General features: G+C 42.6%; 1 protein-coding gene and 1 long non-coding RNA gene across 6 annotated transcripts in view; one reads left to right on the forward strand and one right to left on the reverse strand.

The window, feature by feature from the left end:
* Positions 1-14,588, reverse strand: part of EZR (ezrin) — a 42,874-nt gene that overhangs the window by 23,754 nt on the left and 4,532 nt on the right. The window contains exon 1 of one of the 4 annotated variants that reach the window (XM_085217142.1): positions 13,588-13,650. The exons of 1 other annotated variant lie outside the window; for it this stretch is intronic. In XM_085217142.1, the coding sequence (XP_085073268.1) occupies positions 13,588-13,635 (48 nt within the window). In that variant the 5' untranslated portion in view covers positions 13,636-13,650. Of the gene's footprint in view, positions 1-12,111; positions 12,187-12,657; positions 12,820-13,587; positions 13,651-14,588 lie in introns of those variants that run through there. 2 more of the 4 variants (XM_085217144.1, XM_085217141.1) reach the window with 2 other exon arrangements.
* Positions 13,654-14,588, forward strand: part of LOC104909743 (uncharacterized) — a 33,291-nt gene continuing 32,356 nt past the window's right edge. For both annotated transcript variants that reach the window (XR_014881364.1, XR_792565.3), the window contains exons 1-2: positions 13,654-13,793; positions 14,027-14,086. This is a non-coding gene — a long non-coding RNA (uncharacterized LOC104909743). The remainder of the gene's footprint in view (positions 13,794-14,026; positions 14,087-14,588) is intronic.

Genomic DNA, 14,588 nt, shown 5'->3' on the forward strand with positions numbered 1-14,588 from the left:
AAACAGCAAGCTGTGTGGATATCTCACATACCTATGCATGAAGGAAACCTAATTGCCCTTACATTCAGTTGAACAATTTTATTACACAACCAACCATGAAGTTCTGCAAGTCATTTAAAATGCCATACAATTTATTTCCATAAGATAAAGGGCAGTAAATACCAACCTTTACACATACATAAGAGAAACCAGCACTTTACTTTGTCCATATTATCATTATGCAGCTCTAAATGCCTCTGATAATGGCCAGGAATGTCTTCTTCCTCTTTCCAAAGAGGGATAAAGACAAGTCTCCTAACTAGCAGGTTTGCAGGTGCAAATGCTAGTGAAGCATCCTTCCAAGTGGTGGCAAAGAGCACCATCATAATGGAAAGACATAAACAGAAATGCCTTCTTTCTTCAGGCACAAAGTCTGGAAATCCCAAGTAAATACCTGGTACACGTAAGCAGACCAATCGTGTACCAGAGGGTGCAAGGGTTTGTTAAAGTGCTGCAACTGCACAGCACTTACTGTGAAAAATGCATATATAGCCCTGTAAAAGTTTCCTGTACACAGTCAAGCTGTCTGCACAGCACACGGATTTGCGTGTGCTGAAGGAATATAGCATTCTCAGCAAAGAACTGAAAGAAACAGTATTAAGAATCAGAAGCCAGCCCAGCTTGCACTCTTGCTTCTGCAGGTCTGTATGCTATATCTGCTACTCCACCACACAAACAACTACTACTGTATTTGCAATCAATGACAAGCTTTTTCCCCTGAGCTGTAATGCGTCTGCATGGATGAAATAATTACATTTCAACCTTAGCAACCAGACCTGTTTATAGATGCATACAGTGATTGGGCAGCTGATAATAGAAAAAGCCATTTCACACAGCAGCTTTAGGAAAGGCACTGAAACTGCTCTCTATTCCTCTGCCTTCAATGTATTAGTGTTCATTGGAAACAGGCTCAACAACAAAGAAAGAACACTGTCAGCTCTGTTTGACGACAGCTATTGTGCTGCTAACTGATGGCGTAACTGTAGGCCCTGATGTTGGAAACTACTTGGGGAAAAAATATTCAGTTTTGTCCAGGGAAGAAATCCTTGAGGCTCCAAGCTCAGCTGTGCTCAGCACCTTTCTCTTGTCACATCTACTTTAGGGACACACATTCTGATCCTTTCAGGGTTGGCCAAGGAGCTGAAAGGGGGATGTATGTGGTGGAGTGCAGGGAGTAACAAAATGTAGTGAAGTATTCTTACAGTTTCTGGAAGATGGAGTGCATAGGTCCACAAACAGCATGCAGTGGAAAACTGAAACTGTTCAGGACAGGGCTAGAGTTCAAAGAGCTTGCTAACTCTGAGACGTGGTTACATGTGTTACACATGGAAAAGTGAGGATAGAAAAGAGAGACGAGGGTGATGAACAAATTACAGGTTGTAAACAACAGGCTGTCTGCCCAAAACCAGCAGGACTAGAGACAAGGATATGGTCTGTTATAATCCCCAGAAAAAAGATCATCACATTTCCTGGTGTGATGCTATTACATAGTAGGAAAAAATTACATTCTTGAGTGTATTGGTCACTGGAAGCATTACAGGAGGTGACTACTCTTTTCTGCTTGGATGATGACTTGCCAGCTAGAATTTTGTCATCCAAGTTTGAATGCCTCTTTTGAAAGGGAACAAGTTAGTCAAGGAAAGTCGGCATTTAAACTGCAGATCAGTTTTTCTCCTGAATTATGTAAAACTGGATTTGATTTGCTAGCACATCACTGATGTCTTTTTAAATATAAACTTATTTTTTTTTCCTCATCTGAGGCACGAAGTGCTTGTAAAGAGGACAGGAGCTTTTAAACCCAGAAGGAGGTGAATACACAGCCCACAACTAGGAAAAAAAAAGAAAAATCCAACCCCAAACCCCCTTATTTTGCAGATAGGATAATAGAAAAAACAGTGAGTGGTAAGATACTGGGATACTATACATCCACTTCCATGCAGCAACAGAGTTGGAATACACCCCCCAATTACAGATTTTTATGATATGGAGGATCTCCCGAGCAGGATGTTCAGAAAGCTGGAATTAGAAGGCAAGCTACAAACCTGCAATTTCTCTTCTGGGGGAAGTAGAGAGAACCTTATTCCTATCAGAGCAAAGAAGAACCTACAGCACAACACAGAACAAGGCCTTCAATATGACCCACATGCTCACCCCCTCTTTTTGTGCAGGAATCCTTTCCATGCTGCATGCCCAACACCCAGTATTTCAGAGAGGGCAGCAGAAGCACAGCAAAATAGTCGTGAGCATTTTCTTCCACACTGCTGAGCACAGTTTGCTAACAGGAGAGAAAACAGCCTCATCAGCTCACAGAACGTAAACAGGACACTGCTCCATTGGCATCCACCTGACCTGACCGACATGGCGAGCTCATTGCACTGATTTAGCAGACCAGTTTCTCAGCATACCATGTTAAATTGAGAAGACCTGACTGCAAACAAAAGGACGTGTTCCCTTCAGGTCTCACTGTGTTAAACATTGCTTCCTCATGGCAAGTAAATGGGAACATTAACTCACGTTCCACAGGAATTCCTCTGAGTTTATGAAGCAGAGTTAGATACCTCTGCATTTGCAACAGGTAAGATTAGAGTTGAATAGGCTGCTCTTTGTTCCTTAAAAACTTGCTCACCTTCCCATGACGGGAGGAAATACCACAGAAGGTAAACAGACTTGTCTATAATAGCCTAAAAAGCCAGCAGTTAGTTTCGGATTGTCCAGCATAGTTGTCAGCCTTATCTATTAGTCAACTTCAATGCTTGTGCAACTGTAGTAATCTTTTTAGAAATACTTTTTTTGTAGTAATCTTCAATATTTATGGACCAATAACTATGCCATCTACAATAAAATGAAGTTTCTTTCTTTTACTCAAGCCAATGGGAGTCCAGGTTCTTGCAGCTTTCATGAAAGGTAAAAAACAAACAAAAACCCCAAAACCACAACAACCCATGCGGCAGTTTTTCCTTAAGAGAGAAAGTAATTTGAGGGGAAACCAAGAATAATGTTGACATGAAATCTCAAAGCCAAAGACTCTTCTGAATCTCCTGCATGAGGAAAGGCTGAGAGATCTAGGACAATCCTGTCTGGAGAAGCTGAAAGGGAATCTCATGACTGTTTATAAATACTGACAATGCAGGAGTCAAATCGATGTGGACAGACTCTTCATTATCAAGCAGCAATACAACTAGGGGCAACAGGCACAAACTGGACCACAGGAAGTTCCAAGCTAACACGCAGAATAACTTCTTTACTGTCAGAGTGATGGAGCTCCAGAACAAGTTGTTGAGAAAGGTTGTGGAGTCTCCTTCTGTGGATATATTCAAGACCTATCTGGACGCCTACTTGTGCAACCTACTGTAGGGTCTCTGCTTTAGCAGCAGAGCTGGACTTGATTTCTAGAGATCCTTTCCAACCCCTAAAATTTTGTGATTCTGTGATGAAGGTTGGGTGTTGTGCATGCAGGTAGGAAAACCTACTCAGGTCTTGGGAGTCATCCAGAAAATCCAGTTTTAACAAAGCAGGCTGAAATTTCAGAACAAACTCCATTTTCCTCCTAAGTGTACACAAAGAGATCAGAAGAATGCCAATCTATTAAGTTTGGTTTTGCACTAAGGTCACTTGGCTCTTCTTTGTGAGACAGCATGAAACCTTACTTATAATTAAGCATGAAGATAATTCCAGAATGCAAATTCAAACTGACTTAGCCTAGATACGCAGAAGATGCATACTAAATTATATGACTATTTCAGTTTCTTTAACCAGAGTCTGATATCTTCTATTAGTATATACTAAAAATGCATAGCAGGCATTTGTGTGAAAAGCTGAGCGTTGCTGAATTTCACTTCTTTATCTAAGGTCAAGCAGTAACACCCTGCATGCCAGAAGATCATGAGCATTTCACTCAGGCATGGGAAACATGTATCTTTAACTGTCCTTGCTCCCAAGTGAGAAAATCTCAGCTGCAGACATCCAGCAGCCTCCTCTGACCCTTGGTCAGCTCTGTTAAGGTAACATAAGCTCCTCAGCGAAAGAGAAAAGCCAAGAGAGAAATTAAAATAAAATAATAATAATTAGGAAAAAAAAAACACAACCGATCAACCGAACAAAAAAAACAACAAAATCCCAACAACTTTCTCCACCAGCCCAAAGGTTTCCCTCAACAAACAAGCTTCATCACTGTCTCCACTTAGGAAGAAATTTAAAAATTGATACAAAGCAGTTTTTTAAGCATTAAAATTCTTTTTTTTTTTTTTTTTTTTTTTTTAACAAATCTAAAATTTCCTAAGAGGCATTCCTAGGTTCTAACAAAACATAAAGCAATGTAGTTTAAGTTTGACTCTTTCAAGTCATCTTTCTGTTATAGAGCTCAGAGGTTTTTCATGTAAAACACTTGATCTCACTTTCTCTGCTGGCTCCAGATGGTATACTTCAACACAGACCAAGTTAGGAAGTAATAGGAGGGTTTAAGCTGTTCTTTTGGAAGGGAAAAATAACCTTTAGAGACTCTCTGATGCTGTACTATGGGAATATCTGTGTACAAGCACAAAACACACCACGACAGTAGACTGGGGACTGCTGCTTGGATGAGCCAGCTGCCCTCACTGAATGTTAGGACAGATTTAAGAACACAGACTGCAGCAACAATTAGTCCTTTGTTCCTAAAGGATAAACACAGAGGGAAGCTGGGGGCCACTGGATCCAACTCCTTCATATATAGTCTATTTTGTCATTACAACCATTGCATCCAATCAAACATAATGAAGGTGTAAGATTAAGGCCTTACACACCAAGTTTATAGAAGACCTCGCAACTAATCTTCAAATAAGCTTCATCTCACAAAGTCAGAGAGTTCAGAATGAACCAGATCATTCAGCTGGTCTTCTGTCACAAATATCAACGTTGGGCCAAATGCAGATAATACTGAGGTTGAAGCTTTCAAGTTTTATTCTAGTTTTACAGTATTTAAAAGTAACTTAATCTCTCTAAGACTTATGATAGTCAATTATACAATGTAATACAATCCTTCTGCAATCCACACAGAATACCAACACCATTACCTACATTTGGCATTTCATCTGGAAACAACAGGAGGGCAACAACTTACATAGCAGCTGAGCTTCACAGTACAAACTCACAACAAAGAGAAGCAAGGTCTGAAGGCATGAATCATCTAACAAAAAGCTGCACTAGCCTCAAAGCCTTCCATTAATCTAAGCACCTATATTGGTACCTTTTACTCCAGCACTTATGCAAAGACAGAGGTTCTAGAAAACAGTTTGCACGCATAAACAAGCCATAATTCTGAAGAGCCAAAAATTTGATGCTCATCTTGAGACTACACAACAACACAACCTGTCAGCTCTCAGCAATTTTTCAACAAACCCAGTATGAGCAGTACTAGCACAAGATACAATGATTGTACTTCTGAAGTAGAAGAAGGGCACATCAGATTGGAGCAGAATGGACTATGTGAACACAAGGAGAGGCTGACTTACTCTCGGGATTATGCTGAGAGTTTGAAATCGAGAACATTTTCAGCAACTGCACTCTTCCCAAATGTAGATGTCACAGAAGACAAAGCAGTATTTTGCATCAGACATGAACCAGATGAAATTTACATGGAAATTATTCCATGCAAGGATGAACCAAACTGGTAAGGATTTCAGTTTGGAAGAAAGTTAACCAAGGTTAGGACATAGGAGCATATAGAGTCACGGGTGATAAGAACAGAGCAGACAAAGACCAAGCGTTCACCGCCTCTATCAACAGAACACACGGGGCATCAAAACTGGTCAGTTCTAAGCAAGAGAAAGTAATTCTTCAGGCAGTGCTGTAGCAAGGAGTTCTGTAGATAACTTTCCAAATACTGTGAAGGTTATCTAGCACAGCTTCATTATGGCATATTCTGGATGCAGGAGTTCACGTGTTTTCAAGGGGAGGCTAGACAAGTTCACAGAAATCCACTTATTAACTCATTATATAGGAACTTCCAGCCTCTAATATTTCATCAGTTCATAGGAAAGCAATGGTGCGTATCTTTCAAGTGCTCTTCCTTAAGCATCAGCTTTTGGCCAGCAGCAGAAGCATAGTATTTGGCTAGAGGGCCTTTCTCCTTAACCTGGCAAGGCCAGTCACATTCTTGAAGAGATCAAGAGGCAGGAAGAACATAAACTGCATTTACTTAAGGAGAAATAGCAGTGTAACATGTCACACAAGTCTAAGTAATGATATATGTTCAATCTGCATTCCAGTTATGAATCCATTTGTCAAAGAGGGATTTATTGATTTGATGCCCCACCATTCTGTTTTACCTGTTCTGTAATCAGGTCCTTTAATTTTATCTCATGGACTTCGATGGAACACATCACACAGCATTTGCAAAATTTATGAGCGGGATTATATGATGTGATCACCTGCGATAGCTGACACCCTGATCTATGTCCATTACATCGCAGTGCTTACACTTCCCAACAGAGTACTTCAAACAGTATGCAACACGTACTATTTGTTCCCAGATAAAGGTAGGTCATTACAAGTCCTGGAATGTCAGCTAATCACAGACAGATTGCTCTTGGGACATTATGGATAGTATAGGAAAAGTTAGTGGAAAGATTAGCAAAATATTCCTTTCTACCCACTAAAACAAGCTTGAGGACTTGTGAAATGAAACTACACAGGTCCTTCACTATTGAAGCAACAAGTACAGCAATTCATAAAGGGGGCAAAAACATAACTCTGGAAACTCTGCCTGCAAGACTGCATCAGTTTTTAAGGGGGGAAGCTGTTTTCTCCTGCTCTGAGTTCACTATACTATATCAGTTATGGAACTCACCTGCCAATTTGCACATTTCAGCCATCAGGAATATTGTATAATAATAAACCTATTTCTACAAAGATAAAAAAGTTAAGCCAGTTAAGCTTTCACAATTAAAGTGCATTCTGCATATGTTAAAGAACAACTTCAGCTCTGGCAAAAAACTCTGAAATCAAGATCCTATAGCAGTCTTTGAAGTTCTCTACTGGGCTTACTCAGGCAAAATTCAGACACTCTAGTACAAGCATGAGATTCTTCAGACCCCATTTATTTACTTAGTAGGCAGCCTGTAGATCTCCTCTACGCACTTGCAGAATGCTGGTCTCTTGACAGAACTGAGAAGCACCGTTCAGCTCAAGATTAATCAGCTGGATGTGCACAAACTCACATCCCCAGAGAAACCGCTCACGCACATCCCACATCAAAGCTGAAGTGCAACAGTGAATCTGGATATTTCCATGCAGAAAAATCAAGAGAGAAAGAGACACTGGTAGTGATGTCTCAGCTTTACACAACAGCTTGAGCACTTGCTCATGGAAGTCGAAGGGAGAAACAATTGCCACATGAGATCATCTTCTCATGTAGCAATTCCATACTCAAATCTCAAAACTAGCAAAGGTTACAGAAGCTGCACAAGGAGTCCCAGCACCTCTTCCAGGGAACCTACACAACAGACAGCCAAACACAACAGTCACCGCTTGTAAGAAACAGTTTCCACCCCTTAGTCAGAAGTTCAGAGTCCTGAATTTTAATTCTGACTCGGGATTTTTATTTTAATTGACAGCTACAGTGTGAGGTGCTCATCAGTCCCAGCTCAGTACACGCTACCCATGCTCTCTCAAAGTTGAAGGTAGGTAACTCATCAAGACGCTATGAAGCAGGGGTTAGAAACAGAATGTGGATCTGAACAAACATGCAGAGTGGAGGCAACATACTTAGCTGTAACACCGAGCTAAGCCTTCTTTATAGATTCACATGGCAACAACTGTTTCCACTTCCTAGAAGGATAAAATGCTGTGCACTGCTCAGTAAAACCCTGAAACTTCAGCTGCCTCCATGGAGAAGCAGTTCTCAGCTCAGAGACTAAGTATTACCTAATGCTGAAACCAGGTTTCAAAAACAACCACGCAGCACAGCCAAGATACATTACTTAACAGTGTGTAGTGTGGTTCAATGATCTTAGGCAGCACTGCCTTCCTTCAAGGTCAATTGAGTGATTATGGGATTTACAGTGCACATAAAGCCCTTTGGATACAGCGTGCCAAACAAGAACAACACTGAAGGAACCTTCAGTGGCCATTAAGAAGAATTATTCTCAAAAAGTCCTGACATATCACTGATTTATTTATTTATTTATTTTTGTGAGCAGAGGAAGATGTTCACATCGGAGGAAGTAGAACAGGAAGCTTATCTCCACCCTCTGCCCTTTAAGAAGCCTAAAAAATTCTTTAAGTAGTGACTAACACTAACAGTTAACACTTGATTTCTCCAAAGCAGCTAACAAGAACAGACTGACCTCAGGAATGCTTATTCAGCTCACACAGTAATTTGGATTTTGGCACAATTGTGAGCTCACTCTCTTCTAACTTTAACCATTTCTGAACTACTCCCTACATTCACTATTAATAGAATCCTTCAACTTCCTTTTGAAGCCTTGAGTGAGACTTTGCACACTTGGCTGATACTAGCTTTCTTCCATTTTGCGCTGGAGTGTGAGCGTGCACCCTTAGTAGCAAGTGCACTAAATACTGTATCATCTGATGCATTACAATTTGTGCTCAGAAGAAAAAAAAACAAAAAACTTATTCCTGCATAAATCCATAAGTATCCATAAGCCAAGAGCATGTTAATTATTTGTGATCACTAAAAGGTGGGGTTTTTTTGTTTGTTTGTCTTATTTCAGTCCTCTTACAGAAATCTGCTTTGAAGAAATTGAAGACAAAACTATTACGTGCAGTTAGAAGACGCAGTTAAGAAGAAATTGGGAAGATCTGGAAAATATCAACAATTATTAGTATTTAGAGTAAATCCTTGTTGCTACACTTCTAGCTTTTCTGGTTGGCTTATGACAAATGCTGAATCGTAATGCCATTAGGTGTTCACAGACAGATAAAGGTTTGGCTTGAAGACTTACACGCTGTCCTCGTGTTCATTTTTAGAATGCATGTATATTCAATAGCAAACAGGTATGGAGGACTCGTCTAACCACTTGGTGCCAGGCACACACTAGCACATTAATAATAACACAGGACTGGGAAAAGCCTTTTGAGTTATCTGTTCCAGCTGCACACTCCTACAGGCAGCAGCACCACATTGTGTCCTCGACAGACTTTATCTTAAGGGCATTAGGGCTTAGAATGCTTCAGGGGAGGAGAAAGCAACCAGAAACTGAACTGCACTGATATCTGAAAGTCCCCTTAACTATAAGCCTTGCTTAAAGCAATTCCTCCCTTTCTTTGGCATTTAAATCTTTTGTATTTTAAACTGAACAAGCTCCCTTTTTGTGAGGAGGCTTTCCTCCTACAATCAACCCCAAATTCTTCTCCAGGTTCTGCTTAGGATTTGTGTTTTCTGGACAAGGATAAGAATGACAACCTATCATTCTATCCTATAGTTTGAGGGAACTCTTTCTATCACCCTTCCAAGTTTAATTATTGAAATAGGAAGGTTTTTATATTTTGTGGGGTTTTTTGTTTTTTTGTTTTGTTTGTTTTTTAATATACGTGCTTTATACTCCTACATATGATGGCTCTCTGCATCAACAATATCCCTCCCCACCAATGGCAGATATTGTTGGTATGCTCAGCTTTCTGAACACAGGCTATTAATATACATGTTAGAAAATGATGCCTTGATATATTCCCCCGCACTCTCTTTTAGCAGCAGAAGTTGATAGACTGCATTTATTGCTGACCTCTCTTTAAGAGTATTATAAAAATGTAGACAAGTATTAAAAGTTCTTATGTGACATTACATCAAATGCTCTACTGCAAAGCTGACATCATTTCTTGTGATGCTTTCTTCCCTCCCCCCCCCCCAGCATTTTCTAAGAGTATAAAGAATAATCTACTTTCAAAAAAGTACCACAGAATGCTGATAGGTCAGATCAAATTAACAGGTCTACAGAGCAGAGATCACATTTCCTTCTCCTTCTGTAAGTAATGTTCAGTAGTCTGCAGCCCTGTGGCTCTATCTGACTGGCTTGCTTTGCCAAAGAATGTAATTCAGCTAGAACACCATCCATGCAATGAGTCAAATAGAAATAAGCTAGCAACATACAGATCAAGGAAAAAACACAGTGAGCGCACAGACACTCCAATAATGAAAAGACGCAAGGCTGATCAAGTCAGTTTATTGCACACTTCGCTTCTTCTCAGAAAACAAAGCAAGATTTGAACAAGATAACATCTCGTGTCTCTTTATGTAATAATTTACCATTCGTGAAACCTTATGAACTATTGTACAGACTAGATGGAAGTTAAGCTTCTGAACTGTTCATGAACTTCCAGCTAAAAACCCTTAAGAGCTGGGAACCAGAAGTTACATATTTACAGCTTAACCCAGAGATCTTGTTATTCTATAACTGTTATACATGGCAGAAAGCCTGTGTTGAATTATAAATTAACACTTGTCTTTATTATCAAAGAAGATTTCAGAATTATTTCCTGAAATGTTGCCAAGATTTATTTCGAGCACGCTAGACATGTGTCTGATCCAACAAACAGCAATAAAGCACTGGTACAGAATCTGGTGTGCACTTCGCTTTCTAGTACTTCACTATGGTACATTACTAATAATCAAAATCACTCACATTTTACTGACACTGGACTTATTTACTGTGAAAGACTAAATTCCAGCCTGTAAGCTTTCTGAGTGCATATTTTTTGTTACCACAGAAGCTCTGTATGGAGGTTTACCGTTGCTGCTTTGGGGACAGGTAGAAAGCAACTGCCGAAATCTTGGTGATTATTTTCTGCTTAGAAATAAAAATTTTTAAGATGACAACTGCTGACAAGCTTGTAAAACCACATCCCTATCAGCAGGAGGTCTGACAAACAACACTGTATATACTTATGCCAAGCTGACAATACACACGCGAACAAGTGTAGGTAGAATTCATTAGTACTCATGTATTTGACCTATCAAACAAAAACTGCCTCCTCATTTCCTATGAGTTTACGATATCAGTCGCCACACACATCAAAGGCTCTTATCATACTCCTTCTGAGTACAGTTCTGCTCTGGAGTGACAACTTCACACCCCTTCCCACCTCACCCTGCAAAGTGATAGGAATCCTACTTAGTTGTATTAAGAACAAATGAGCTGGATTTGAAGGATCTGAATACACTCTCAATCTGCAGCAGTCAGACCAAAGCGTTCTGTTAAAAAAAACCTCTACAAAATTCTCCTTGTATGCATCCACTGAGGCAGCAGTCAGCCCCCCTAATGGTGGGGTTGAATGCAGACTGCAAAAAGAACAGCTTATACCACACAAACTCTGGACAAAGAGTCCTCTCCATAAATCCTGGACAGTAGGTCACGTCTCAGAAACCATTAAAGCATGGCTGTCCTTCCGCAGAGAGATAAAGAGATTTTTCCCACACCTACTCATAGCTTCCAGTATCAGCTCCTGTTATTTAAATACATCCAGGGAGAATGAAGATTTAGCACTTCTTCAAAGAATTCAAAAAAGAAAGAATTCTTTGTTTTTTTTCCCCCTCAGTTTACAGAAACTGCAATGTAAATTAATCTAAGCTCTCCTTAACTTAGTTAAATTTAGTGTTACAGTGGCAGAACATCCATTGCTTATTACCCCAAGGATAAGCTTGCCTAGTCTCCTTCCAAAGGGTGTAGCTAATAATCTTGGAAGTTCTTCACTGTGCTGTGCTTTAAGTACTGCCTCTGTTGGAAACAGACAGCAACAATCTGCTCTGGTTATGCTCTTCAGAGTTCCAAAGCTGCCTGCATCAATGAGTGCAGGCAGCTCTGCACCAGCCAGCTCCTCAAGGGAGTTACTGTTTCTAACTGCCAGGGTGGCAGCAGATTTCAAACCAAAACAATCTAGGAAAAAAAAAAAAAAAAAAAAAAAAAAAAAAAAAGCAAACCGACGCAGGAGGGGGCTCAGAGGACAAAAAACAAACAAACAAAAAAAAAAGAGAACAAAAAAGTTTGAAAGTATTCAAGTTTGTTCAATTGAGGGAAAAAAAAAAAAAAAAAGAAAGAGAAGAGCAGAAACGCCTTAATGAAGACTGCTAGTGACTACCTGGCAACAGATCCAGCGGTAGCACTGGGGGAATGGTACTATGATTCTCTGGGACTTCATTTTTTAATCACGAAGACAGGAAACGAGGACCTGTCATTAAGCGTTCACAAATACCAAGTGAGAGCCGGTGCAGTTTTGCCACCTCACGGACGTGGGAGCACAGTAACCCCTTCCTTTCGGTGCCCGGCGAGCTCCGCGCGATCCCGGTCACGGCGCTCCGAGGGCAGCGCACCAACGCCCGCAGCCTCCCGCCGATGCCGGCTCCCTCTCGGGCACGGCGGCGGAGCGCCTTCGGCGGCCCCAGGGCGCGGCCCTCCCCTCCAACCGCCGCCGGGCGAGCGGCCCGACTTTCAGCATGGCTCCTTAGGGCGGTTCCGCGTTTGAACCGAGCCGCTCCGGCTGCTCTTCCCGCTCTAAGCGGCCGCTCGGGTGGTTCCGCAGATTTCTCGCGGTTAAGTCCGCGCCCCACGGAGCCTCCTTGGGCGTCTCGGCAGAGCCCCGGCGCAGCTGCCTAGGATACCCGGGCAGTCCCCGCGCCTCGCTTACCGGTTTCGGCATTTTCAGCGCTGTCGGTGCTTCCGCAGCTCCAGAGAGCAACGCTCATACAGCAGCTGCCCCGCCTCAGCCGAGCGCCCCGCGAGGAGGAGGAGGAGTGAGAGCCGCTCCCGGCTCCGGCGACGGCACAACCCGCGAGTGTGGCGCCGGCCGCCCGGCGGCGGTTAAGTACGCAGGTGGGGCCGCGGCGGTGACTCACCCGCCACCGGCCATTCCCCGCCGCTCCCCCCCTGCACTCTGCGAGCACGGGGCGGCCTCGCCCAGCGGCTCGACACCCCGCCGGCCGCGCTTCGACAACTCGGGGCGCGGATTGGAGACCCCGGCCCGGGCGGGACCGCTCTCGGAGCGATGCAACAGGTGCGGCGGGCGGCACCCGGCAGCCAGAGGCGGCCGCACGGGCACTCCTGGCGGTGCCGCCCCGTGCTCGCGGGCGCGGCCTCTCTTCGGCCCTTAGCGGGAGACCCTCACCGCAACATGGCGGCGGGCCGTACTCCACCTGCTTCTGCCCCTGCCGCCTGCGGCGGGGTTGGCGATTGCCGAACTGGAGAGCGGGAGAGGGAAGGAAGACTCTTTGGTGTTAGTGTATGGGCGACTGGCTCGATCGCCAGTCTCTAAAAGCTGCTATTTTTTTTGTTGTTGTTGATTTTTTTTTTTCCGAAGCCCAAAATAAATTACTTCAAACAAAAGGCAGGATGGATTTTTGTATTAAAACATTTTCAGCATGAAATAAAAGTTTGTGAATCCACCGGAGCTTAGAAACTACAAAGTGAGAAGGCTGCTTCAGCTGATGCTCTTGCATCAAGATTGCACAACCCAACCAATGGATTCATAGGCCCACAGACACAATGCACTGTGCCTGTGCCCCCTGCTCCTCACCCTTCATCCACCGCCATGCTCCTGCAGAGCCCCCAGCTGCTTTACCTGTGGGAGCTGTGGCCTCCCGCCTGCTGGGGTGTGAGAACAGATCATATTTACGTTGTCACGGGCAACGGACTATAGGACACAGGTCTTCCGGTGTACCGACAATGGCATGCAGGTGAGCTGTGAGATTAAGGAAACGTGCAGATCCAAGCTGCTGTCTTCAACATCCTCATTTCAAGAAAAGGAACTGGAAGCTTCAAAACAAGGTAACAGCCAGCATGTCAAAGATACAGGGCTGTGGAGACCCTGGGGAATGCCAAGGATGGTAACAAAAACACAGTCCTGTGTTTTCCTCCACCATCAGAGATGGTGCTAGGCGCTCACTCATAGTGCTATATTCAAGTAAAAGAATCACCTTTGCTTCAGGTTTGAGAAAAGGGAGGGGAACAGAGACTGATGGAACTCACAGCTATATTCCCTTCTTCTTGTGTGATCCTAGGAAGCAGGAGAAGCTTTACTGTCAAAACTGAGCCATATGTGAAGCAGCTTGCAACAGCAGGTGAGAAAAAACAATCAAAGCTAAATGGCTTCTGAGGGAGATGAGATAAAACATTTTGGGGAAACAGCTAGAGCCTCTGTTTTCAGATAGAACAATCCCACTGAGATAAACTTTAATCAGATTAATTTGACAACATATGGTTTGTGAGGAGACTTCCTCTTTTAAGCAATAAGTTTATGGTGGGACTCATGCCTTATTCAGTAGGATGGTACTGGATGTGGAGCAGACCAGAACATCACTGTTTTGGGCAGACTGCTGAGCCCAAGAAATAATTGTAAGGAATACTGTAAGAACCTAGTTGTTGCCACTCTCACTCGGAACACTATGTGGTGGTCTTGGATTATTTTATGGGAGCATATAGGTGCGAAAAGCAGGTAGGTATTTTCATTCCTTGCTGTTAATATCATATTTTGGCTTGATTGAAAAAGAAGAATTTTTATTGCAGTTACCATTACTTCCTAACTACAAAGAGGCAAAAGGAATTTAGGTGACTAATAGTTAA

Source organism: Meleagris gallopavo, chromosome 2, assembly GCF_905368555.1.
Source record: "Meleagris gallopavo chromosome 2, MGAL_WU_HG_1.1, whole genome shotgun sequence".
In the NCBI taxonomy this organism is placed as follows: Eukaryota; Metazoa; Chordata; class Aves; order Galliformes; family Phasianidae; genus Meleagris; species Meleagris gallopavo.